Genomic DNA, 26,913 nt, shown 5'->3' with positions numbered 1-26,913 from the left:
ATTGTTTGCCACTTCTGAGATACAGAAGCAGAAGAATGGAACATTTTCAGAGGTCGTCTATGTGAAATTACTTTTTTCATGGACTAGATATAGCAACTAAGACTACATGCAAAATATTATACAAATCTACATTAGAGTTAGAGTTATACAGCACAGCAGTGGGCTCTTTGGCCCAACTGATCCTCTCTAGTATATTTGCTACTACAGACTTACTGGCCTACAGTTCCCAGGATTTTGTTTTGCTGCCCTCTTTTAGTAAAGGCCCAACATTTGCTATCCTCCACCCATACCAGCACCTCACTCGTGGTTAGCATTGATGCAAATATCTCAGAGCTCTTCCAATTTCTTTAGCCTGCCACTGTGTTCTTGGATTTATGTGGTCAGGCTCTGGAGATTTGCCTGCCTTCATAACTTTTAAAATTTGGAGTATGTCCTGTGCTGAGAAAAGATTAAAAAAAGATTAGCTTCATTTGTCATATGTACATTGAAACATACAGTGAAATCGAGTGTCACCATGCTTACAGACCAACAGAGTATGGCCAGAACTTACTAACCCTAACCCATACATCTCTGGAATGTGGGAAGAAACTGGAGGCACCCAGAGGAAATCCACACAATCAAGGGGAGAACAAACAGATTACTTAAAGACTGTAGTGGGGTCTTGCAGCTGTTGTTGCAAAGCTTTACCCATAACCTTTACACTACCATGTCTGCAATGTGGACTACCGCCCAAGACCTCTCCATTCATCTCTCTCTCTCTCTCTCTCTTCCTCTCTCATTATAATTTCTCCATTAAAATAATTAAAATTTCTTTGGATTATCCTTTATTTTCTCGGCCAAAGTTATTTTATTTTTTCCCCTTCCAATGCCAACACATACCAAATGCTGGAAGAACTCAGCAGGTCAGACAACATCTATGGAAATGAGTTAAGAGTTGACATTTTGGGCAGAGACCCTTTCTTCAGGGCCTCAATTTCCCGTGACATTCACCTAGCATATGACACTGGAAGTAATCCAGAGATTACTACACTCAAGGTCCTGCTTTTTAACTTCCTCCCTTGTTCCCTATATTTACTCTTCAGGACTTCATCCCTTTATCTACCTATGTTATTTGTGCCAAAGTGCACCATGATTTCTGGATGTTTATCCTCCACCTTGAGAATGTTACATGCAAAATTAATGCATTTGTCACAAATTACCAGAGCTGGAAAACATACTTAATGCACCATACCTATCTAGAAGAGTAGAAGTTTCAGTTTATGATTGTGACATTAGAATGTAATCAAATGTTTAAATATTTGGAGTCTCTGGCCGGCATTGAATAATGCTATTCATGAATAATCTTGAAATTCCCACAAAAATTCAACCATGTTTTAGACTTTAGAGAGTCATTTGGTCCAACTCATCCTTGCCAACCAAAATGCCCATTTAACCTAATCCCATTTACCTGCAGTAGCCCAACCTACATCACTCTACTCCTTTCCTATCCAAGTTCAAATTCCTTTTTAAAATGTGTGATTGTATATACCTTTACCACCTTATCTGGCAGCTCATTCCGTATAACCATTCCCCTCTGGAAAATCTTACTCTTGGATCTCCTTTTAATTTCTCTCCCCCTGACCTGAAACTTGTACCCTCTAGTGCTTAGACTTTTCTTCCCTGAAGAAAAAGGTTCTGACTACACTGTCTATGCCTTCAGAATTTTATATTCCTCAATGTCCCTCAGTTTATATTTCAGTGAGAATAGACCCAGCCTATCCAATCTCTTGTAAGTTAAGACTTCTATTCAAGACAACATGCTAATGAATCTCTTTTGAACTCTTTCTAATCCTACCACATTGTTTCTGTATTATGGTGACTGGAACTGTACATTGTTCTGCATGGCTTGACCAATGTTTAGTAAAGTTGTAACATGAGGGCAAACATGCCAAATGCCACTTTCCCTACACTCTCTACCTGTATTGCTATTTTTAGGGAGCTGTGAACTTGTACCCCAAGATCCCTACCATTTATTGTACGTATCCTGTTAGTATTTGACTTCCCCCAAATGCATTACCTTCATTTGTCTGAATTAAATTGCCTTTGCCTCCCTACCCAACTCCCATTGTATCTTGCACAATCTTCTTCACTATCTACTGTTCCACCAATTTTTATGTCACCAGTGACCCTACTGAAAAGTCTACCATATATGTTAAGTTTTTGACAAATAACAATGGTCCCAGCACCGGTCCCTCTGGTAAATCACTAGTTACTGTCTAGTCAGAAATAGTACCCCACGATCACTTGATGTGGCAGCACGTTCCAGATAACCAGCACTCTCTGTGTAGAAAAACTTGCTCCTTAGATCTCCTTTAAATTTCTCATGTCAAACCAACTTAAGCTCATCTATTTGCTTAGTAACGTACTCAGTAAAACTCATCTGATCCCAGCTTCCTGGGATTGATCTCATCAGATACTGAGAATATATTCACCTTTAATGGTGGCAATATCTCTGAACAGTTCCTCCTTCATGACACAGATCTGTTCCACAGTATCAGTGTAATCCCCTCCAACTCCCCTTCCTTCCAATCCTTGCTCCTGCTCGTACCTCTTGCCTGCACGTATAAATTCAGCGTTGATAAGTTTTTTTTTTGCTTTCCAGTATGCTGTTTGAAAAATGAGATCTCAGCTGTTGGAAATGTTACTATCTGGAATTAGTTCACAAGGTTAACAACCTTGAAACCCAATTCTCAGCAGTACAAACATTTCTAAACATTATACTGTGCTGCTTAAAGATCAAAATATAATGATGGGGGTGTTAGAGAGGTAGGCAGAATGGAAAGAGTGATGGAGGCTGATGTAACACAAAACTCTTGTTATACTGTTCATGTAACAACACTGCACTTTAAGATAAAAAAATTTTGGGGGCAAATCAATTCTAGATATGCCTCTCATTAAGATTTATAACGCAATACAAAGGGTCAGAGTTAGAGTTATTTTACAACAGAGCCAGTTCATATTCATCAGCTGGCATCAGTTCGAGTGAATGTTCTTCATATCATTGTAGAAGGCTACAACTGGAGGCAATTGTATTGGTTCTATTACCAAATCAACAACAAAAACTTTGTAATTTCTATGAAACATGGAAACCTCCAAGTTGCTGTTATATTCATGCAGGAATAATGGTGCATGGCAGTTGTTGCACTTATAAAGTCTAGACCTATATCATTGCCACTCATGGTCTCTTTGCTTTTAGTTTGGAACCTTACGGCAATCTCTCAAAAGTGAACACTCCCTTACTGACTCCTCTTACACTTTCACTGGAAGAATGGAGTACTAAAGAGGCCAATGACAGCTATGAACTATTTGCTGTGGTCATGCATAATGGGGTGAGTATTAGTAGTGGTCATTACACAGCCTATATAAAAATGACATATTTTGGCAGTCAAGAGATGCCCAATGAAGAACCTGCATTGAACTGTGCATATAGTATGAAACAGGAATCAGTTAGTGAAGAACAGGCAAAAATCTCTATTTATTCACATGAATATGATGATGGAGAAATATCAGTTAAATTAAAAGGAAACTTTCAAGCAGCAGCATCTGGTAAAACAACAAAGAAGAATGCAGAAAGTGTTGGGCTCCTAGGTGGACAAAAAAAATTGTCTAGCTTTGAACCGTATATCTCCAAGAATAAGATTGTCCCTGAAAAACCTGGATTTGCACTGAAAGAAAATGACAAATTGGACCTGGTTAACTTTGAAGACAAATATAATTGTTTCCTCAACAGCCAAAGCAGTTTTAACGGTCTATGTGGAATACCAAAAATTGGAAGGAATACCCCAGAAAATGGGGTTCCTCAAAACTGCTGTAGTCTGCAGGAGTATGAAGGAAAATGGATGTTGTTTGATGATGCCGAGGTGAAGCTTATAGATGAGCAAGATTTTCTCAGCTCACTTTCTCCATCGACCTCTTGTGCATCAACCCCATATTTGTTGTTTTACAAGAAAATGACAAACCCATAAAAAATGAACTTTAAGAAATTTGTTCTAAGTAATTTAACTGCTTGTTTAAGGGGATTATTTTCAAACCTTGCTAGTGAAGCTACATGAATCAAGCATAATCAAAACAGTCTGATTATAATAAGCCTCCAAATTGATGTTCAACTAAAAAAAATTGCAGGCTCTAAATTTCTGAACATTAACACTATTCACACAGGTTATGTGCAAAATATATATTTTTTTGTCTCCTTAGGAGATGGTTTTGATTTTACAATTGTACTCCACCTCAATTTGTTTGGCTGTAAGTTTTCAAAGGTGATAAAAATCACCACAGTTAAGTGTAAAACACCTTGTGATATTTATAACTGTCAACAATGTAAACTGCTACATTTTAGAAGGATGGTAAAAGAGAGTTTGACCTGAATCCCTCTGACTGAACCCTCCTCCATTCCTAACATTTCCAAGTACCTTGGGGAACTGCTATGTTACTCCATCTAGAAGTCAAAGTATGATTACTGCCAGATATTTGCTATTTCTCCTGCTCCTATTTAGTTGGTTGAGATCAACTCTGAACAAACCTGAACTTTGGACTGCATATATAATCTGAATGAATCTACTAAATTATAGTCTTGGCACTACTGCTGAGTTATCTTAATAAAACCACACAGCTTAAAAGTTTAAAGTTTTGTTCTTAATTCAAGCTTTTGATGTAGACGTATCTGACATTGTGTTCTTTGTCATACGAATGATGATTGTAGATACTTCATATCCTATCCTAAAAAAGGACCTTTCTTTCTAGATTACCTTCTCAAAAATTCTCCACATGTTTAAGAATATGTATATTAAATCTGGAATATAGTCACTGTCTTCTATTTTCTTAAACATTGTAATGTAGATAATTGTAATGTAAATATAAAACTTTGTACAAAATAACTATAAAGTTTAATTATACAACTAGTGTATAGTTTCTAAGGTATTTTAAAATCTGCCCTATTAATTCACATCAAATTTGTAAATGGACTTAAAGGTTGTACATTGCCTCCATTGGTCTTTCAATAACATTTATTTGAATTGACAAGCCTGCATGCTTATGTTGATACTATGTCTTAGGACTTTTTAAATTTCTCAGAGGTGATACATTTAGCACAATGTGGAGACTAAACAAGGTCCATCAGTGTGTATTAGTAAACCACAGCAACTTTATTGCTGCACAAACTGATGTTTTTTTTACACGTTTAATTTATGTGTTAATTAAAAGCAAAGGCCATTACCACAAATCTGATACCTACCATTATTTTTTGCTTTAACATTAACAATTTTGTCTTCAGTTTAATGTTTTCCTGAATTTAATAATTTCATTGTTGTAATATAGAAATACTATTGTGATCATAAACTTTTTACTTCTGATTTGAACCTTGCCCTGGATATAACTTACTGTAGCATAATGAGCTAATGAAGTTCAACTATTTTTTCACTTCCTAATAAAACAATGGCAAAAGCATATAATGTATTACAAATAATTTCTTTAATACATTCATTAACTTAGTGTACAATTGCATGCCAATTGTGTTAATTAGACTATGAGCAGGTATTAACACCAATCCAAATCTATTGTTCACAATTCCTGCAGTCATGCAATAACCCTGGCTAATATATATTTCTCACTTTTCGTTCCTAAAGGTATTCACATTCTAATATAAACCATGAGTTATTCAATTGTAGGAAATTGCTATTATATCTCACTTTACTTTGACATTAGTATCATTGTAGTCTCATGTGAAATCAACTTTTGAACATTAGCTGAACCTGGAGAGATCTTCAGGTACAGTACTGCACTGAATTGTATACTTGTTAATTTGAGGGAGTAAAATTTTGGATTAATCCAGAGCTGTAAAGTGTCGGAACTCATATTTGATAGTTTATTTAAAACATTCCTATCTTGGGTTATTACCAAGGCATATAGTATGTGGGCTTAATTCCTCTTCATTAAGCAGAAGCTCTCAGTAATAAAACACTTGTATAAAAAATGAACAGGCTGGAGCAAAGCAAATCAATGTACTAGATATTTAGTAATTTCATTATTTAATCGTACCTTTTTTTTAGAAAATAATTGCCAATTACACAACAAAACCTAACAAGGGATCTTGTTCAAACTTGATAAATAGTACGAGATAACAATATATAATGGTACATAAATACATGACTGTTAGTGAATTTGAACAATTGTAAATGCTCGTGACAAAACAAACAACAGCACAATACTGAGACTTTGTGCAATCAAATGTAACCATAGCATTATCAAAATAATCACTAGTACCATCACGGCTGACATTTATCCTTGCCTTCACATTTAAAGAAATGTAGTGTATTTAAAATATCCACACTTGTATAAAAATTTGAGGTATGAATTTGTTCCTTTTATGTACTTTTGATTACCATGTTTGTTGCCTGATGATGAAATGGAAAGGCTTTTATTGTGTTCCTTCACATGCAATTGTAGATAAATGTCAAGTCCATTTTCAGATGTCCATTTTTCGAAGGCTTAGTCGACTGAAAGAATCCCTGTAACCACAACAATAATGAATCAACAAATAAGCATTTTTTGTAATTTTCATTATTTTCAGTTATAGTGGGAAAATTGAAGTCATTTTTTAAAAGATATAACTAATACATTGTATGCCACTCAGACAAGATTCTGTATTTGTGGCAAGCTGTTTATTGATGTTTTGTAGTTAGATATGGCATGCTTTCAACCAAACAGCTACTACTGGAAAGCCAGGCAGTTTGTAGTGCTTTAAGACTGATCTAAGTTAAGCTTGATAATTACTTTAGATTTGACTGTAAACTATCAAACCAGACAGTTCAAAAAAAATTAATCAAATGGTGGATAATGATAGAGCACTGATGGTATTGTGAATGGCATTTACAAAATAGTCATCCTTAACAGCAAATATGTTTTAATAGAATTCTGTCAAAAATCAACAGAAATAATGTGATGCTTTTAACGAAGTATAATTCTGAGAGTATTTCCCATTCTTCCATGACACAGCTTTTTTCATGATTAAATCTTTGTGTTAAAAGAGAAAAATGAAGCAGCCACTATCAGTTTTATTTCAGTTAACTTCATCACCAGAAACAACAACATTCCTGTTTATATGAACTGTAACCTACCTGTGGCAACTGCTTGGTAGAACTGCTTTATAAAGTTGGGGTATTTTCCTGTTTATCAAAGGCTGAAGAGCTTCTTTGAGTCGATGATAGTTCCGTTCAAGCTCACGTTGATATTCCTTCTGGTCAGGACCTATTAAACTCTTGTTCTTCCGTAGTGCATCTTCACATCTTAATTTAAACAATGCAGTCAGTAGACTTCAACACCCTTGTACTGTTACTAACCAGCAGAACTGGGTTTTGGCACTGGATTTGGTTATTAATCATAGCAGTAACTTCTTTTAATGTTCCCAATACTTCATCTCAATTTTGCCTCTGTTTTTACTATCTCAAGTGACTGACTTAACAATACATTTTAGTTAAATAAAAACATGAAGTGTCTCAAGAAATCTTGCTGTAAATGGTTGTAATTTATATTGGACCACGACTTGACCCTAAATAACGCCCAATTGATCCAATGGAAGAATATATGAAAACAGCCATCACTTTCTTGCCTAGAGAGAGAAAGAATATTGTGTCAACCTTTCCTAACTTAATAACATAGCTGAAATACAATGTTCAGCCTCAATATTATTAGCCCTGCAGTTGCAAACAGCAACAGCCAAAAGGTTTCTATGGAGGTGATGATATGACAGTGCAAGGTCTTTTGAACTAAAGGCTTTCTGTTGCACTGATAGTTGGCTGAGAGTTCAGTTCTATCTGAATTCTATCTTGTCATGAATAACATCAACAATATGGAAAACAATAAAAAAAATCTTACTTTTTGGTGAAGTCTTTGAAGCATAAGCGTAACTTGTTGTGGTGTCGGAATAGCTTGGGATCATTGGGAATTTCGGACAAAAATACTTGAGCAACTTCTAAAGGTCCCTGTGCAGAGGGAATAAAAGATAATAGCATGATTTAGCTTTCATTACCATCAAAACCTTAATGCATGTTGAAAGCATAATACAAAGAATTTGGTTCTTTGGTCAAAGAACAGAGAGATTCATCACCAGCAGGCTCCTATACTGATACTATATAATATAAATAGTATAGTAGCATTATTGGTGGATTAATCCAAAACAAACAACACAATTGAAACAAAAAAGCTTATATATTCAAGTTTCATTTTTCTTTTTGCTTGTGTTCCTACTTTAAAAACTATTTAAGATACTTAATTTTCTTGTTTTACACAATATACCTTTCCAGTGCCAGATATAAAAGGAGTAAGGCATTTCATTCACAATGAAGTGTTTTTATATGCCAAATATATAAACAATTATGTAATGATACATGTATCATCAGTCCTTTCTCTCAGCTTGCCTAAGCACTTCCAGGAATTGGCCTCAATAATTCACAAGCATTAAAATTTAACAACCACCATTTAACTAAAGATTTAAATTAGACCAATATGACAACTTGAGGCTTCCTTTATCTTTTTGTGTATAATCCTTAATTCTAATTCCACCTTGCACATGATCTTTCCGCCCATACCAGCCAACCTTTGTTGCATCATCCAAATAGCTACTATCAATTTCAACACTAAACTGCAAGTAGATTGCAGGACCAGAAACTTAAGTGCTCAAGTGAATATTTCCTTTTTCCTTCCCAACTGGGGCTTTGGGGTGGGAAAATATGTTCATTTAGGCTGAAGACAATGCAAAACCCAGACTTGCAACTGAGCAACCTTTGAACTTGGGCCATTCCTTAGCTGTGTAATGGCACATACGGTACTGTATATTAAATGAGCAATCAGAGTACCTTGATGCAAACTTTACGTCGGTACAGACTTTCAGTCAGTGACTATAGTAACGTGCTAAATTTAATAGATTTTATCCCTCTCAGGTAGGTTTGAAGCCATACTTGATTAACTGTCGTTCCTACTGAGCCCTGCAACACCATCTGAAGCATCTTGGGATCAGCTGGATCTTGATGTGTTGCAAAAGCCAGCTCTTGAGTTTTTTTCTGCATATCTTCTATGGCCACTTCGATTGGTGTTAAAATGACCTGTAGATAATAAATATAAAATTTCATCATGCTTCACTCAGCATAATTTCACTAAATTCAGATACATTTCTCAAAGCAATTATATCCATGCCTGTCATTTTTGTAAAGTTCAATTTCTACAGAATAGTAATAATGCACATTTAGTAACAAACCCATCACAAAAGCTTGATCTCCCCAAACTCCATGCAGCTGAGATCTTCATCTCCACTGAGAAAAGTGTGAAGGAGAGAGGACCAAAATGAATGATTAGTCCCTACAAATACCATATTACATATATGTCATGTCAGAACAGTAGGCATCCATTTACCCTACTGGCTATAATTAGTGCAGTCTATGAAATGAAAGTTACTCAGAAAACAGCCATGCACCTTATAAAATACATTTACTGTACATTTAGATATACTCATTGGTCACTTTATTAGGTACTTCCTGCATGTTCATGGTTTTCTGTTGTAACATGTGGTTACCTGAGTTAGTGTTACCCTCCTGTTAGCTAGAACCAGTCTGGCCATTCTCCACTGACCTCTTATTAACAAGGCTACTCTGCTCACAAAACTGCTACTCCCTGGACAGTTTTAAAAAAAATCACACCATTCTATATAGAGACTGCTGTGCATAAAACCTCCAGATTAGCAGTCTCTGAGGTACTCAAACCACCCCACCTGGCACCAATAATCATTCCATGGTCAAAGCTACTTAGATCACACTTCTTCCCTTTTCTGATATTTGGTCTAAACAAAAACTGAATCATGACCATATCTGCATGCTTTATGCAATGAGTTGCTGCCACATGATTGGCTGATTAGATATTTGCATTAACAAGCAAGTGTACAGGTGTATCTAACAGAGGCCACTGAGTGTCAGTTCTGACAATGTTGGAAAAGAATTTAAATCTTTTGAGGCTGTTCTTCAGGGTTACAGATGACTTACTTCTATTTCAATTTGGTGGGTTCTTAAGTGACTAAGGAATCCTGAATGTGTGCGCAAGTGGTTAAGGCGTTGGTCTAGTGATCTGAAGGTCACTAGTTCAAGCCTCAGAGTGTTGTGTCCTTGAGCAAGGCAGTTAACTGCACATTGCTCTGCGATGACACCAGTGCCAAGCTGTATCGACCCTTGCTCTTCCCTTGGACAACATTGGTGGCGTGGAGAGGGGAGACTTGCAGCGTGGGCAACGGCCGGTCTCCCATACAACCCTGCCCAGGTCTGCGCCCTGGTAACTTCCCAAGGTGCAAATCCATGGTCTCTCAAGACTAATGGATGCCTATTAAAAGACTCTTATCTGAGAAATGCAGACTCTACCACTTGGAACTCAATCTGCAAGAGATTAGAATGATGTATTTCTGGAATGGAGATGATGAAGGTTCATTAGTTTCCTATCCATCCTGTAGATCATATCTTTGTAAAGTATTTTTTTGAAAATGAAGTACAAAACTAAATGACTATGAGAAGGGTTTGATGAAATGACACATTCTAGCTTGACTCCAATCTATTGTTGTGTCCTGGATTCACTGGTTAATAACACAACTTGCAAGTTGTACTGTTGATGAAACTGAATGATAATGTATTTCTTTAGAGGCTCAAATTTGAAATTTTTATTTGTATGATCCATCTTAGTTGAAGCTCGTCAAAAAAGACTATTTACCTTTGTTGGTCCTTCCTATATTCTTCATAGATTTCTTGCTCAGTGAAGATGGTCTACAGTGAGTCTAGATGAATAGAACCCAAATTCTAACACTTGGAGGTGCTCTCTGGCCCTTAGGAGGAGGAGTTGAAGAGGATTATTGGAAAATCTTCCCCTGTGGCAAACCACAAGGAGGCCCCTTCTACATTTATTCCCAATAAGCCTATTTTTTTTTCTTAAAGAATCACAATAATGGCACTACTAAAATGCCAGAATCCATGTTTTGGTTCTGCAGCATGGATTGATTTATTCCAATACCCTTGTTAGATGGCATTTTCAACATCTTGCGAAGTGGAAATCATTCTAGATAATGCATTATAGAGTGTCAAGGATACTCTTTTAAAAGACAGAATCAGTCAAAGACTTTAACGAGCTACTGAATGCCTTTAGGTCCACAATAAGTTCTCTTCTTGGCTCCCAGTGGAACGTTTGGGTTGTAGACAGCATTGTCAGTGCTGGAATATCCATATGTGGTTGTAATCTGGTTGCTGAATCTTTCCTTCTACGCCCACCAAATACCGATAAAATATTCTACAATACTAGGAAGAAAATCATTAAGTTCTGGATTTATAACTGGAATTTCAGATTTTCTATTAATGTATTTTGGGAATGGATGAATGAAAATAAAATATTAGCTCAGTTATTATAAAACAGGGGTTTCCAACCTGGGGCCCATAGACATTAATGGTCAGGCTCCATAGCATAAAAATGGTTGGGAATCCCTGTTACAAAAGTACATTGTAACACAAATGTAGGCAAATTGCTCTGAATCGCTGTATATGACTTCTACTGCCTGCTGAATGGGTTAATCACGTTCCAACAAAAGATAGGCTAGAGATTAGAACACATCACCATTCTTGCATTCATTGAAAAGTAAGATGCAGAACTTAGTATTTTCTGTTCATTTGGAGTTTCACTGAACGTAACAGTTAATGCTGAAACATGAAATCATTTCCTCACCTCCTCTTTGTGGATTACATTAATCCTAGTCTTAATGTAAGGAAATGCATGTGACACCGTCAGAATTGTTTTGCGTTTGAACTGTTCATGAAGATCACCATGAGCTCGGCCATCTAGTGTGAATGGTGTGCAATACATGAAACGCCTGAGGTTATAATTTTTGTCAAAATAGGTAATCCTGTCCTTCATTTCATAGGTGTCAAAATATGGTTCCACGTAAGTTATCTGAATGTAGGCCTGTAAAAATAATTTATAAAACAAATGATGGTCACAAACAATTTACAACTTCGTCTTTCAAAGTACATCACCAATTGTAAATGGGTTTTTACAGATTTTTGAATTGTTCATTTCCTTACTGAGAACTCTAAGAAATTCAGAAGATCCCATTCTGCCAATTCCCATTGTATCTACTCTTCAGAGTAACTGTGTCACTGCACCTAATTTCTGGCCAAAAGCTTTTGGCAACCCAGCCTTTACAAGGAGCAAAGACAAAGAAGATTGCAGGTGTTGAAATCTGGAGCAACAAACGATCAAATTCAGCAGATTGAGCAGTAGCTGGGGGGGTGGGGGGAACTTGACATTTTTGGCTGAAACTCTGCATGAGGTCTGATACAGGATTTCATCCTGAAATGTTGACAATTCCTTTTTTCGACCAACCCACCCCACCAATACACTGCATGACCTGCTGGTTCCTCAAGCAGATTGTTTTACGAGTAGTAAAGCCACTCAGCTGAATCCTGCAAAATTGCTCCTTTACTGAAGATATTTATTGCTGCTGCAGCTTCCTCACCTTCCCCTCCTTCAGCCCTTTGCCTGTTCACCTATCATCTCCCAGCTTCTCACATTATTCCCTTTCTCTCCCTCCTCACCTTTCTGCCTACCACCCTCACCTGGATGCACCTATACCTGTCAGCTCATGCTCCTCTCCCTCCCCTTACCCTTTATTCTTGCTATTGTACTCTCTTTCCTATCTTGATAAAGGGTCTCGGACTGAAATGTCTGTTCATTTCTCTCCATAGATGCTACCTGATCTGCTGAATTCCACCAGAATTCTGTGTGTGTTGCTCCAGATTTCCAGCATCTGCAGAATCTCTCATGTTTCCTTATAAAGCATTCCGTGTGCCTTTTCAACTATATATTGATCTGTCCTGCTACCTTTTTAAAAAAATACACTTAAAGGTCCTTCTGTTCTTCTACATCTTTGAGTTCCCCCCTGGCTTGTTGCACCTCTCCAAATAAATCTCTTTGCATTTCTCTGGATTAAATTGCGTCTTCTGCCCAACCAACCAGCTCACTTACACCTTCCCCCTTAATGTCAAGCACTATTTTTGTATCATCTGCAAATCTCATTAGTCCTCACTTATGCTAAATCACTAATTAAAGTGCAAAAATCAAGGGCGTTGAGAATTCCATGGCAATGGCCTTCCAGTTACAAAAACACACATCAACCTTTTGCTTTCTGCCACTGAACACATTCTGCATTCAAATTGTCAATCACCCTTGTGTCCCATGAGCTTTTATTTTTCTGGCCAGTCTTGCCCGAGAGGCCCTGTGAGGAACCTTGTTGAAATTCATGTTAACTACAGCAAATGTACTGCCTTCCCTTGCCCTTAAGACCTCGACCAAGTTCTTCAGAGACAACCTTAAAAAATCTAGTCCTTGATTAATTTATGCCATTCTATGATGCATTTATTTGGTATATTTTCCCTCAGAATTAATTCCAATATTTCCCCAAAACTAAACAGCAGCCTTGTAATCACAGTTATTTTTAAAATAACAATACAACATGAATGATTCTTCAATTCTCTGGCACTGAGGAAGGTAAGAAAGGAATACATGTTGGTAAAAATCAAACGTATTCCTAATCGATTTTGTTTTCAAGCAACCTAACAGACCTCACTAGCTGGACTGACACATGAAGAACCACCATCTGAGGAACAAGAACTGGGTTGCCAAATATCAGCAAAAATCAAACGAGCAAAATTTCTTTTGAGAGGATCATAAAGTGCTCCACACAGTCAGAATATTAAATGTTCTTACCCTATTTGGATCCAATTTGCATTTGTCCACAGGATTGGAATCTTTGATAACTTCCACAACATCCTCACCAAAACGTTCGCCATAAAATGCCTAACCCAAAAGAAAATGTAATTTTTCATGATGGGGGTGCAGGGTTATTTTTCAAAATACATGCTAGTCTGTGGAAAAGTGTTGCTATGTGCTTGCAGTACCATTTATGATATTAGGTGGCGCTGGAACTGCCTCGTGGCCCATGAACTTCAATATTTCTAATCATGCGTAGGCCTTGTTAAAACCCTTGAAGGAATCCTACATCAGATGGTGCCCCTTTTTGACCTTCAAAATAAAATCTCAATCAAGTTCATCAGAGATGGCCCTCCCTTAAAAAAAAATCCATGCCTACGGTTCTTGATTAATATGCACATTGATTTGGTGAGTAAATACTCTTGAAATACTACTACAAAATGTGTTTTACCTACTTTTTGAGACACCTTTCCAAGAAATTTTCTGATTTCTTTTACTATAAGAGGACCACGATCTGTGTGCTGATTTTAGAGTATGTTCCTAACATCCATCCAAATCAAGCAACCATGCCTCCATTAATCTCCAGTCCCAAGACTTGTGAGATGTCCTGGGACAATTCCATATGCATCATGTTTGTTGTGAAAACAACTTTGCTACTGCCTCTCTAAGTCTATGTCCAGGAAAACAGAGAATTTCCTACCAACACGCCTAGCCCTTTTACCAAGAAAGTATCAGTGTGCATTAGTGATATATTTCTCCTAATTTTGATCTGGAAAGTGTTCTCTTTTGAGAGAATACATAGTTTATATTATTCCCTACACTAGCTGCTACACTATATCTGAACTTATGCTGATTACACATGCAGCATTTTTCTGTGGGCAGCAACCCACTATGTCCACCTCCTTGGCCTTAAGGTTTCTTTACCATTATCTTCTCTGGCCTTCTATAATGTTTAGTATTTTCTTGTCATCCAGCTTTCTTTTACTACCTTGGCCCGGCCATCACCTCCTTTCACACTCATGTTCTCTGGCTTCTACCTCTTCAAGTCTTCCTTGTTTTTAAACTTGGATCTACCTACCTCCCTGCTCAACTAGTTTGCTTTATCTACTCCAGAATCATATGGTTAAATCGTGTCTCAGTATAATTATCTCCTCTCCTCTAACCAGATAAGATCTTTGAATTTCATCCATTCCTGTTTCCTCATCTACAATATTATAACTGACTTGTTTTATTGAAGTAAAAGTCTGAGAACAAATGATTCAAACTGGCTACTTTTGCAGAAAGAATATCAATATTATCCCATCATTGTCTTAGCATACCTCAAGCCGGTGTGAGATTTCAGCCAGTTTTGTAATGGCTGGTTCCTTGTAAACAAATTCTTGTTCATCCAGATCACCAAACCTGGATCCATAGAAGCCAACACGAAAATAGGTACCAAACATCCTCTTTCCATCCTATAGAAGGAGTAATTTTCATAATTATGTTGGAGAAACACATCCATACACAGCAGATTTTGATTTATTAAAACATGAAATAAGAAATACCCATCAAGCCCACTGTCTCCACAGTTTGCATATACACTCTGCTGTATCTTTTCAAATTTAATGTGGGGCTTGACATAAATATTGTTTGATTTGCAAAATAACTAATATTTTTCAATCACCCATATGTGGTAGATTTAAAACGTTTTAGAAGTCCCTGTTAGGGTTTCCTGCAGAAATTCAGGTCACAGAACAGCTGCTTGCTGAGAATATGTGCCAGATTTAAAATGTGAGTGGGACCTGTTGGGACCTTCTACAAAGCTTGAAATTGTTTGGGTTATTGGCCATTTGGCAAAGGCAAAACAAAAAGAACTTGGGTTTAAGTAGAACAACCATTGTGGGCGTGGGCCAGGATTAGAGTGGAGAGCTGAAACTTTGGCTCAAGAGACTTTAGCACAAAGAGATGGGGGAGTAATTTCTTTTTTTCTTCTTGCAGTTAGAGCACTGGAAATGCTAGTCATGACATGGGAAGACAGGGAGACATTTAGTATTCCTGACAACTACATCTGCAAGAAGTGTATTCAATTGCAGGTTGTTCCAAACTGCCTTCGGGTCCCGGAGCTGGAGCGGAATGATCTTTGGATCACTTGGGAGACAGAGAAGTTGAATGATACAGGTACTCAGGTGACCATCAGGAGAAGGAAAGGAGATGGGCAGACAGTGCAGGGTACCTCTGTGGCCATTTCCTTCAATTACAATTATATTATTTTGGATACTATTGGAAGCAATGACCCAGTAGTGTCAGAGGAAGAGGCAGAGGAAGGCCACAGCATTCAAGTCTCTGGCATTGAGTCTGCTCTGTGACTCAAAGGGAATTGGTTTGGGGGGTGGGGGGAGAAGAGGAGAACAGTAGTGCTGGGGTATTCATTGGTCAGGGGAACAGAAAGGAGTTTTATTGACGAGAACAAGATTCCTAAATGGTATATTGCCATCTAGGTGCTAAGGTCAGTTGGATCTTAGATCAAGTCCATACCATTCTTAAGGGAGAGGATGAGCAACCAGAGGTAATGGTTCACATAGGTACCAATGACACAGCCAGGAATGGTGATGAGCCCTCCAAAGTGAGTTCAGTGGTGCTAAATTAAAGGACAGGACCTCCAGGGTGATTATTTCAAGATTGCTACCTGTGCCACATATTGGTCAGGCTAGGTAACACAGTTTAACATGCGGCTAAGGAGATGGTACAGAAGAGACAGCTTCACATTTTTGTCATAGAAGTGGTCAAGCAGGACAGACTGGAGGGCTCGTGTACTGAAGCTCTAATGGGTGGAAAGGGATGTCCTCATTAAATGGATTAAATTAAATCACTCTCAATAGTTAGTGGGATTTAGAGCAGCCAATTTGTAGAGAGGTAGCAGACAGATACAAGAAAAATAAGCTTGTGATTTTAACTTTACATATGTTGACTGGGAATCCATTACTGTAAAAAGATTGGATAGGGTAGGGTTTGTCAAATGTGTTCAGGAAAGCTTCTTTAATCAATGAATACACAGAGGTTCCAACTATAGAGAGCATGATTCTGAATCTCTATTAGGGAATGAGATAGAATTACATGTAGGGGAACACCTTGGATATAGAAGTCATAATTCCATTATTTTCAAGATAATTATGGAGAAGGATAGGTTTAGTCCTCAGGTTGAGATTCTAAACTGGAGAAAGGCATCAGCAAGGAACTGCCAACTGTGGACTGAGATAGATAGTTTTCTGGCAAAGGGATGCATTGTAAGTGAGAAGCCTTAAAAGTGAAATATTGCGAGTACAGGGTTTATATGTTCCTGTTTGAATAAAAGGTAAGTCTAACAGGTTTAGAGAACCTTGGTTTTTGAGGGGATATTGAGGCTCTTATTAAGAAAAAGGAAGTGCATAGCAGGTTTAATCAGCAAGGAATAAATTAGGTCCTCGAGAAGCACAATAAATACAAGAGAATACTTAAGGGTGGTAATCAAGAGACTAAAACAAAAGCACAAAGAGAATTTCAAGAGCAATAGGAAAGCAAGGAACAAAATTGATCCACTTGAGGATGGAGACAAAACAAATGGGTGAGATTTTAAATTTTGCAGCTGTATTTACTTGGGTGACAGACAGTCTGTGAACAGCATGTGGATTGTAGAAGAGGATGTGCTTGTGCCTTGAGGCAAATTAGGGTGCTTAAATTTTGCGCGCCACAGTTCCCGAGGAGATATTGGATTGTGTAGAGGAAGAGGGAGTTTAAAAGAAGTGACCGCAGGCAGTCAGGACATTTTGCACACTGAAGTTCCCAATGAGACATTGAATTGCATAGACAGAGGTTAAAAGAAGAGTTTGCACATTTTGTGCACCACAGTTCCCAAGGAGACACTGGATTACATAGAGAGTGAGAGATTTAAAAGAAGTAGGTGGGAGCAGTTGTGACATTCTGCATCCAGAATTCCCAGGGAGGTTTTCGATTGCACACAATTAGGCACGGGCAAGGTCTGATAAATGTAAGTTAAGCAGAGCAACTATTCCATTATGCAAATAGCCAATGTTAAGTGTAGGAAGCTGAGGTTGTGACTCATCAAGGCTTTGACAAAGAGCGGCGTAGGCCAAAGGTGGACTTTTTTTTTGGTTATGCATTCTTTCTTTCTTATTGCACATTTGGAGCAGTGGGGATGCTAGGCAGGATAATGAAATGCTCCTCTTGTGGGTACCAGAAGGCAGGGAGACCTCTAAGGTCTCTGGGGACTACACCTGCAGCTTCTAAAAGATCGTGCTAAGGAGTTGGGAGCAGGAACGGGAAGAACTCTGGATCATTTGAGAGGTTGATAGACAGGACATACAGGGAGGTAGTTACACCAAAGGTGCAGGACACAGATCACTAGGAACAGATAAAATCAGGAAGGCGAAAGGGGATAGGCAGCCAGTGGAGAGTACCCCTGAGGTTGTTCCCCTCAACAAAAGCTAAACAGCTTTCAATTCTGTTGGAGGGTCAATCTAGCAGAGAGAGTAAAGTCACAGTGGTCAGGTCTCTGGCACTGAGTCTGGCCCTGTGCCTCAGAAGGGAAGTGGGGGGGGAGGGAAGAAGAGATGAGCTGTAGTGATGGGGGATTTGTTGGTTAGGGCAACAGAAAGGAAGTTCTGCGAGGAGGATGAGGTTCTTGGATGGTATGTTGCTTTCCAGGTGCCAGGGTCAGGGACATCTTGGATAAAGTACACAGCATTCGTAAGTGGGAGGGTGAGCAGCCAGAGATAAGGGTCCCCATCAGTATCAATGACATGGGATAGAAGGGTGACAAGGTCCTGCAAATTGAGTTCAGAGTTAGGTACTAAGTTAAAGGAAAGGATGTCCAAGATTCTGACCTCAGGATTGCAACTTGTGCCAAGTGCTGGTGAGGCCAGAATTAAGAAGATCATATAGTTTAACACATGGCTAAGGAGGAAAGGTTTCAGATTTTTGGATCATTAGACTCTCTTCCAGGTGGGATCTGTACAAAAGGCAACTGAACTAGAGAGGGACTAATATCTTAACTGGAAGTTAAGTTGCAGGGGGTTGTGGGGGGTGGGGTGGGATTTGGGTTTAAACTAAAGTAGCAGAGGGTTGGGAACCAGAGCATCAGAACAGATAGTGGAGTGGTTGTGGAGAAAATTGTTGCTAAGACTACATACACTATCAGGAATCAAAAGAGTGAGCATGGCAGGACTAATGTTCAGAGCTACATATATTTCAGTGAAGGAGTATTGTAGGAAAGGTGGATAAGCTTGGGGCATGGATCAGCACGTGAAATTATGACATTGTAGTCATTACTGAGATTTGGTTGCAGGAGGGGCAGGACTGGCAGCTCAATGTTCCAAGGTTTCATTATTTTAGACATGATAGAACGGGAGGGATTAAAGGGGGAGAAGTGGCATTAGTGATCAGGGAAAATGTCACAGCAGTTCTCAGTCAGGATCCTGAAGAAATACTGGATAAATACCATCCACAAACCTGTAAGGAGGCTCAAATCACAGCTTCTGTGGGAGAAAGATGACCTGGGACTCAGGACAGGGGGCGTGTAATGTGGAGCAGCGTCTAATCAGTCAGATGGAAGGCACAATGGAACTCACATCAAGCAGCACAGGAGGTTAATCTGTTTGGATTACCCAGAGAAATCAGTGGCAGCAGAACATCACATATGCAATGACCACAGGATTGACTTTTACAGCGCAGAACTACTATGCCATGCCGATGGCTTTTGGGAGCGCCTGGTGAAGGAGGCCATTGAAGCACACCAGAGAATAAGAATTTCAACAAAAACAAAGGTCTTACTCTAAGTAAGAACTGGAATTCGATTGTAAACAGGTGTAAACAAAGTATTGAGTACATGAGTTGAGTTGTTTTGCTGAAGACATTGGTAAAGCCAAATTTGGGGTATTTTGTGCAGTTCTGGTCACCTACCAACAGGAAAGATATCAACAAGAAAGAGTGTAGAGAAAATTTACAAGGATGTACCATCACTAGTGAAAGATTGAATGGTTAGGAATTTACTCCTTGGAGCCCAGGAGAATTTCACGCCACATGCTGGTGTGATTCTGATGAGAGGTATACAAAATTATGAGGCGTATAGATAGAGTAATGCAAGTCGGCTTTTCCCGCTGAGGTTGGGTGGGACTAGAAGGTCATAAGTGAAGGATGAAAAGCTATCTAAGGGGGACCCCTTTACACAGGGGGTACTGCGAGTCCGGAACGAGCTGCCAGCAGAAGTGGTGGTTGTGGGTTTGATTGCAACACTTAAGAGAAGTCTGGATAAGTGCATGAATGGGAAGGGTATGGAGGACTATGGTCCAGGTGTGGGTCGATAGAACTCAGCAGAATAACAGTTTAGCGTGGACAAAGGGCTTGTTCTCTTTGACTCTAAACCCATATAGCAGTTTCTTTTTAGGTCAATCATTTTAATTATTTTACCCAAGATGAGAATGGAATGAGAATTAACTCACTATTGCAGACAAGTGTGAGATGTTACACTTCAGAAGATCAAATCTAACGGGAAAGTACACAATAAATGGCAAAACATTTAGGAACGTTGATGTTGAGTTGTAAAGTCTGGAATTTATGCTGCATCTGTTAAAATTTCAGTGAAGCCACATTTGGAGTGTTGTGTCGAGTTATGGTCACTGGATTGTAGGAAGGATATAGAGGCTTTGGAAAATACATAGATGAGGTTTGCCATGATGCTGCCTGGATTAGAAAGTGTTAGCTAAAATAAGATGTTGGACAAACTTGGATTGTTTCTTTGTGAACAGGAAGCTGAGGGGCAAACTGACATAAATGTATAAAATGAAAATAGGGTAGATGGAGTCCTTTTCTCATGGTGGAAATGTCAAATACTGGAAGGCAAAGCTTTGAGACGAGAGAGGGACCGTTTAAAGGGGATTTACAAGGCAAGTCTTTGTATTACATAGAGTGGTAGGTACTTGGAACGCATTACCAGGGCAAGTAATGAAAACAGATATGATTGCAGTGTTTAAGAGGCATTTAGACAGATAAACAAATGAGCACAGAATCGAGGGATATGAATTTCATGCAGACAGATGGGATTATTTTAAATAGACATCACAGTCAGCACAGGCATTGAAGGAACTATCCCTTATGCTATATTTTTAGTGTACATTTTTTCATATTTATCCCCTCCCCAAATCTTAACAAATCACTCGGCCAGAACAGGGTTTGCTTCCATCGGTTGTATGCATCTTTCTGCTCCTTGCCTCTGTGTGGCAAGATGAAGCGAGTCATGAGGACATTTAGCTGTGGAATCATCACCACTGATCCAAGTTAATTTTAATGCACACTGTCTATCAGGAGCCTTTTCTGCCCTATCTCTCACGATTGGGAACACTGATGGAAGTGTTAGTGTACTGATTTCTTGCCTTCATCCAGGCAGCCTTACTAAATACAGCCTATAGACTGGATTCAAGAGCTTCTCTGCCTCCATCCAAGAACAATCAAAGGCAATTTTTCAGTATGTGTAATGATAGAAAGACTAAAGTCATTAGAATTCTTCTGTTAAACCATGACAATGTCTTTATCGGATGATAACTATAACGTGGACAGACAGGGCAAGAATTTAATTCTGGTAGACACTGGAGGCTTAGGAAGAGTTGGCCAGATTGTGTTGGATACTGAAATGCAAGCTCCACGTTTCCAAAATGCAAATACTGTATGTCCCACCATCTCTGAAAGTAATATTTGATGAAGTCTGTCATTCCATCTATAATACATATGATATACATTGATATTAATATTAATGTACAATTCACAGCACATTTTGGGCAGATTTAATACATGAAAAAATTGCTAAAAGCAATCCACACCAACAAGTGTTGAAAACATGAAGTAAACATATTGTTAGTCATTAACGGACAACAAAAGACCAGAATGTTAACAAAGAGTACTTTAATTACATCTGATGACTTTGCTATATAATTTATAAAAGAATGAAAATTCAAATATGTTTTATAATCCTGAAATACTTTGCCTGTTTTTAATTTATGGTGTCATTTCTAGATGTATGTGATGTATGTTTAAAAACAGGCTTTGAAGAATTTTGCCTAACATATTGCCCATTTCCAGACAAAGAGCAGCTTCAAGCATGTAATCAATGTCTCTATTATATAATGGAAAGGAAGGAGCTACTTTTTTACTGCTTTACTCTTATTACTGTAAGGTGTTCTTCAACAGCAGTTTGCATGTCAATATGTAGAAGTTTCAACTGTGTATCATTTATGCCAGTGAGGCGGGAGTTGTACAGGTTGTTGCCTATCTCTTCTATTGCCCGCTTTAGTAGCTTTAAAATCTACATGTAATATGGCAACACCACCCACTAGCTTATTTTGATAATAATGTTGAACAGTGAATTAGAACTTGCCTTCCCTATCTGTGCTTCTATATATGTGTTTGTCCATATGAATATTTCTGGTTTGTTTCAATCAAGAAACTGATATTTCCTATGTATTTGCAACATATGGAAAGTCTACAGGCAAAAAAGACACAGAAGGTAACAGCAGAAAAAAGCAACATGAGGATTAGACAGGAATACAATTATTTTCTTTCAGACTGCAGGGAGCGCAACATCAATTCATGCAATATTCACTCCAGTTGCTACTTACAAATAAATAATAAAAATTATAGATTATTTTTCTACATGAATGTGTTTGGAAAAACCTGTGTTTATATGAAGCCATATGCATGTTTATTACAGTTAAGACACATGTAATGAGGTGAACATTCTGATGTCACAATTAAGGTTGATCACTGAACCCTTGAACATTTTGTTTATGTGGACATTCAATATGGTGTGCATGAGATACTACTGGAGAAAGTGAGACTGTGCTATACTGGACTTGTTTTGGAATCAGGGACATGTATTCTGTATGGTGGGATGTCATACATAACATTTTCCAGGGACATACTCTGGAGCCTCAACTTCTCATGATATTTATGAATGACCTGAGATGATGGAATAGGTGGTTGCATTAGTCCTTAAGTAGAAGTGTCAGTTAGTGATCTGAACATTACAGAGATATAACAGATTAAGTGTGGGCAAAGGAAGAACAAATGGTGTTTTATATAGCCAAGTATAAGGCCGTCTTCGTTGAAATCAAAATAAAATAAACTGAAATGTATATAAAAAAAAAGAGGAGAGATCAACCAGAAATCAGTAAAAACAAGTAGATCAATTAAAAAAAATGAAATTACAAGATTAGGAGGCATTTATTTAAGGCTGAGTTACAAAAGAATGTCTCATACTGTCTGGTAATGTCTACCCTGAAGGATGTGGAAGTGAGATGATTGGGGTTACTGATAGAAGAAGTGGATACACTTCTGAAAAGTTAAGGGATTGAGAGCTATGGGGAAGAGGCACAGATGAGGAACACCTCGGGCAAATCGGTCTTGATTAAACTGAATGGATGGCAGGTGTGTAGGGCCAAGTGATCTACTGCTCCTATTTTCTTACATGCCTATGTTCTTATTGATGTAGAAAGCAGCCTCCATTTTTAAGGGGTTGGAAAACAAACAAAACAAGTTATGCTAAAGTTCTACAGGGTATTGAATCCTGGCCATAAATACAAGTTTTGTTTTTGGCACCACTCGTGCAAATAAGAAGTTTGGCCTTGGAGGACCTGCAGCACAAATTCATTAGAATGATAATAGATTTAGAGGGTTAAGTTATGAAAATGACTTGCACATACAAACAATCCCTTGTACATGCAGGCGACTGATAGGTAATTTGATGAGATATGAATGTTTATTATGTAATTAGCTCCTGATTCTATAGATGCTCCAGAAACACCAGTTGGACTATCTGTTCTTCATGGTTTCAACTGACAGAAATCATAACTCTTGGGTCTCCAAATTAGCCAATGAAAGAGCAGATTTATTATGGTAATGACGAATCCCTGACCACTTTGTCACTATTTTTTATGTTATATAGTGCAACAACCTCCTTTTATGATCATACTTGCATTCATGACTCCACATTAAAACAGTATGTAGAAAATTGAGTTTTCAAAATAGGTCTTTGCTTGGGGTCCTCACAAGGTTAAAACCATTCCTAAGAGAAATTATGACTACAGAATGAAACAGTTTCCATGGGATCTTCAACATCAGTCAACACTATAGATATAGCTAAGATATTGGACAATATAGGGCTCTATTTCATGGTGTTCCAAGGAAAGGTTACCAATCCAGTGGAACAGAAAACTTCTGGTCTCTGCTCCTCATACACCATCTTACAATTGAGAAATTCCTGTGAGCTGGAGTGTCTGCTTCTATCATAGCCCCATGAAGAGCGGAGCGGCACATTTGGAAGTTGTTCCCGCTCTTTCACCTGAATGTCCTCTGCGACCCAGTATGCTGCCCATTTTAAAGAGAACTTAGAGAAAGCAGGTCAAAAGAATGGAGAGTGAAAGTCAGCAATAAGAGAAATGAACAACAAATTTAATTTAGCATGGGGTCAAATGACTAGGGAGCATCACTACAGGACTCATGGCTTTCTGGACAACAGCCAGTAGAGCTGATCCAGCAGCACTTTCCTCTTTCCAGACAGGATGTGTTCAGGAACTGCCTAGCATTTTAAATGACTAATCCTGCAAATAATGCTGGGTTCCATTCCATCAGAGACAAAGATTGGGTGCAGTACTTATACATATGCTTGTCAGCACTCAACTGAAAAATCAAGCTTAATGTCCACAATAGTTACACTATATTGAGAGCCATGGGTCACTCAATATATAAATACATTTTAGTAAATTCAGAATATTTACAAAACTTCCTAAGATTACAGAAGGTTAAATATTAATCCAACAAAAATCACCTGTTTGAGCTTGGTCATCAATTGCAAAATCATCTTGAGAAGTGGCTTTAAACAGTGGATCAATTCTAACTGGTTGAAGAAGTTTTGCAAAAGGGAATGATTAGATTCCTGAAGCCCTCGGACCAGTTAAGTCAATATCATATGCCCAAGTATATGTACGCACAGGTACAATGAAAAAGTACTTCTTCTGGAGAGAAGTGGGACCTGGACAGGAATGCCTTCTTGACAAAGCTGCAACCAATGTACTTGCAGGGACAACTGCTAGCCTTGGACAGAGAGGATTATATTAATTCAGCAGGGGACAGGTGCAGGAAGGTAGCATTGAAAGGAACTTAAAACTATGCTGAAAGGATTGGAAGAATTAAACAGCATCAGAAATGAATATAAACTTTTTGATAGGATTTGATCAAGGGAGAGATGACAGGTCTAAGATATGTTTACATATTAAGACACTAACAAAGATTTACTAATGATAAGGGGAGAATCAATGATGAAAATGCAGTTCACCTATAAATGAATTTCCAAAGGGTGTTTGTTGAAGTTGTGTATAACAGGCTTATCATTAAGATTCAAGGCAGTGGAACAAAATAAAGTGTTATAACATGGACAGAAAATTGGTTAAAGGAAACAATATTGAAAAGTAATTCAGACTGAAGTGAAGTGTACTATATATTTCTCCAGAGATCAGTACTAGATAACAACTTTTCTTTATATATATATATATATAAAAAACTTAGACTTGGGTATACAAAGAATAATTTAAACATTTTTAAAGGAGGATAGTAATTAATACAAGTTAAAAATCTCTACTCTGGCATCCTTGTGACCTCACCAGTGCCTGACCACAGGATCCTCTGAACATCAAATTTTGAGCAGGGTGACTGTTCTTTTAAATATAGGCACTCCCCAACTTACGAGTTCTGAGAACTGACAATACCCTGGAATTTCTGTAAATTGGAAACACTGTCAATCAAGACGCAGAAGTTGCATTCATAAGTTGATTAACTAGAGATTAGTAGAAATCTTAGTTAATTTTAAATCTGAATTAAATCTTACTTCAAATTAGTTTATTAAGTTCAGATTTGTACTACAGATTCAGAATATGCTGGATAACAGGAGCTACCAGACCACAGAGTCTCAAGCTGTAAAGAACAGGGCAGATGGAAATGGGCAGGTAGCAAATTAACTTGTTATTTTTATTATTTATAGATCCTTTCCAGTCCAATGAGCCTGTGCTGCCCAATTACACCCATATGACCAATTAATCTACTAACCCACACATCTTGGGACTGTGGGAGGAAACCAGTGCACCCGATGTAAACCCAAGTAGTCACAGGGAGAACATATAACCTTACTCCCTGTTTTTAAACAAAGTTTTTAAAGGTTGCAGCACCTTGTCCCATGTCCTAGTTACTGTGGTGTAAACTACAAAAATATTCATGACAGCCCATTCCACACGGTTTGACCTGTTGAAATTATGTTGGAGTGATGGGGGCTGGGATGTTGGCTTGTGGGAAGGAGTTTCTTGGCATGTTGTAAATGTTAAGTTTTGCAAAGAATAAAAAGAGGCAAAATTCAGAACAGAGAGATCTGGGAATCTATGCGCATTATTAATTTAAAGTGGTAGGCTACATTACGAAAGTAGTTTAATTGGAAATAGGATCCTAGGCTTCAGAGACATCAATTATAAGAGTTATGAAATCATGAATCTCTAAAATCTCTGGTTTGATCACATTTGGAGTATTCTTTCTGGTTCCTTCCCTTAAGGAAAGATTTAAAGGCTTTAATAGGTGAGGGAAATATTTACTAAAGCGATTCCACAGGAGAGGCATTCATTATGTGGATACAAATGCTTTGGAGAAGCTGGTGCTGTTCTCTAACAAAGGGAGGAAATTCTGCTGAAATATGATTAAGGATATTATAATTGTGAAGAGCATCAACCAAGCAGGCAGAGACAAAATCATGGATCAGAAAACCTAAAATAAAGGTAACTGGCAACAGAACCAAATGTGACTTGAGAATAAACCTGTAACTGTATAGAATTTGGAAAGGAGGTTCAGAAGAGACTGGGATAAACAAATGAAAGATAAGAACTTAGAGCTGTGGGGACAAAGTAGGGGAGTGGGACTGCTGGATTGTTATTAAATAAAGCCTAACTGGACTTGATGAACCAAATGGCCTTCACTTGGACTGTAATCGTTCTGTGATAACTAGTTATGAAAGCTTTCAGGTATTCAATTCTGTTG

General features: G+C 38.1%; 2 protein-coding genes across 7 annotated transcripts in view; one reads left to right on the top strand and one right to left on the bottom strand.

The window, feature by feature from the left end:
* The window catches only part of usp1 (ubiquitin specific peptidase 1), a 217,108-nt gene that overhangs the window by 24,210 nt on the left and 165,985 nt on the right, over window positions 1–26,913 (top strand). For 2 of the 3 annotated variants that reach the window (XM_059984432.1, XM_059984431.1), the window contains exon 9: window positions 3,236–3,368. In XM_059984432.1, coding sequence (XP_059840415.1) covers window positions 3,236–3,368 — 133 coding nt within the window. Of the gene's footprint in view, window positions 1–3,235; window positions 5,357–26,913 lie in introns of those variants that run through there. The other variant, XM_059984430.1, reaches the window with a different exon arrangement.
* The window catches only part of dock7 (dedicator of cytokinesis 7), a 182,299-nt gene continuing 160,869 nt past the window's right edge, over window positions 5,484–26,913 (bottom strand). For 3 of the 4 annotated variants that reach the window (XM_059984429.1, XM_059984426.1, XM_059984428.1), the window contains 7 exons: window positions 15,138–15,272; window positions 13,816–13,905; window positions 11,776–12,012; window positions 8,991–9,134; window positions 7,909–8,015; window positions 7,152–7,319; window positions 5,484–6,542 (listed from right to left, as the gene is read on the bottom strand). In XM_059984429.1, the coding sequence (XP_059840412.1) occupies window positions 6,500–6,542; window positions 7,152–7,319; window positions 7,909–8,015; window positions 8,991–9,134; window positions 11,776–12,012; window positions 13,816–13,905; window positions 15,138–15,272 (924 nt within the window). In that variant the 3' untranslated portion in view covers window positions 5,484–6,499. The remainder of the gene's footprint in view (window positions 6,543–7,151; window positions 7,320–7,908; window positions 8,016–8,990; window positions 9,135–11,775; window positions 12,013–13,815; window positions 13,906–15,137; window positions 15,273–26,913) is intronic. The other variant, XM_059984427.1, reaches the window with a different exon arrangement.

The sequence above is a fragment of the Hypanus sabinus genome, chromosome 11, assembly GCF_030144855.1.
Source record: "Hypanus sabinus isolate sHypSab1 chromosome 11, sHypSab1.hap1, whole genome shotgun sequence".
Classification (NCBI taxonomy): domain Eukaryota; kingdom Metazoa; phylum Chordata; class Chondrichthyes; order Myliobatiformes; family Dasyatidae; genus Hypanus; species Hypanus sabinus.
Note: the sequence above shows the minus strand (reverse complement) of the source record. Positions and strands in the feature narration are given on the sequence as shown.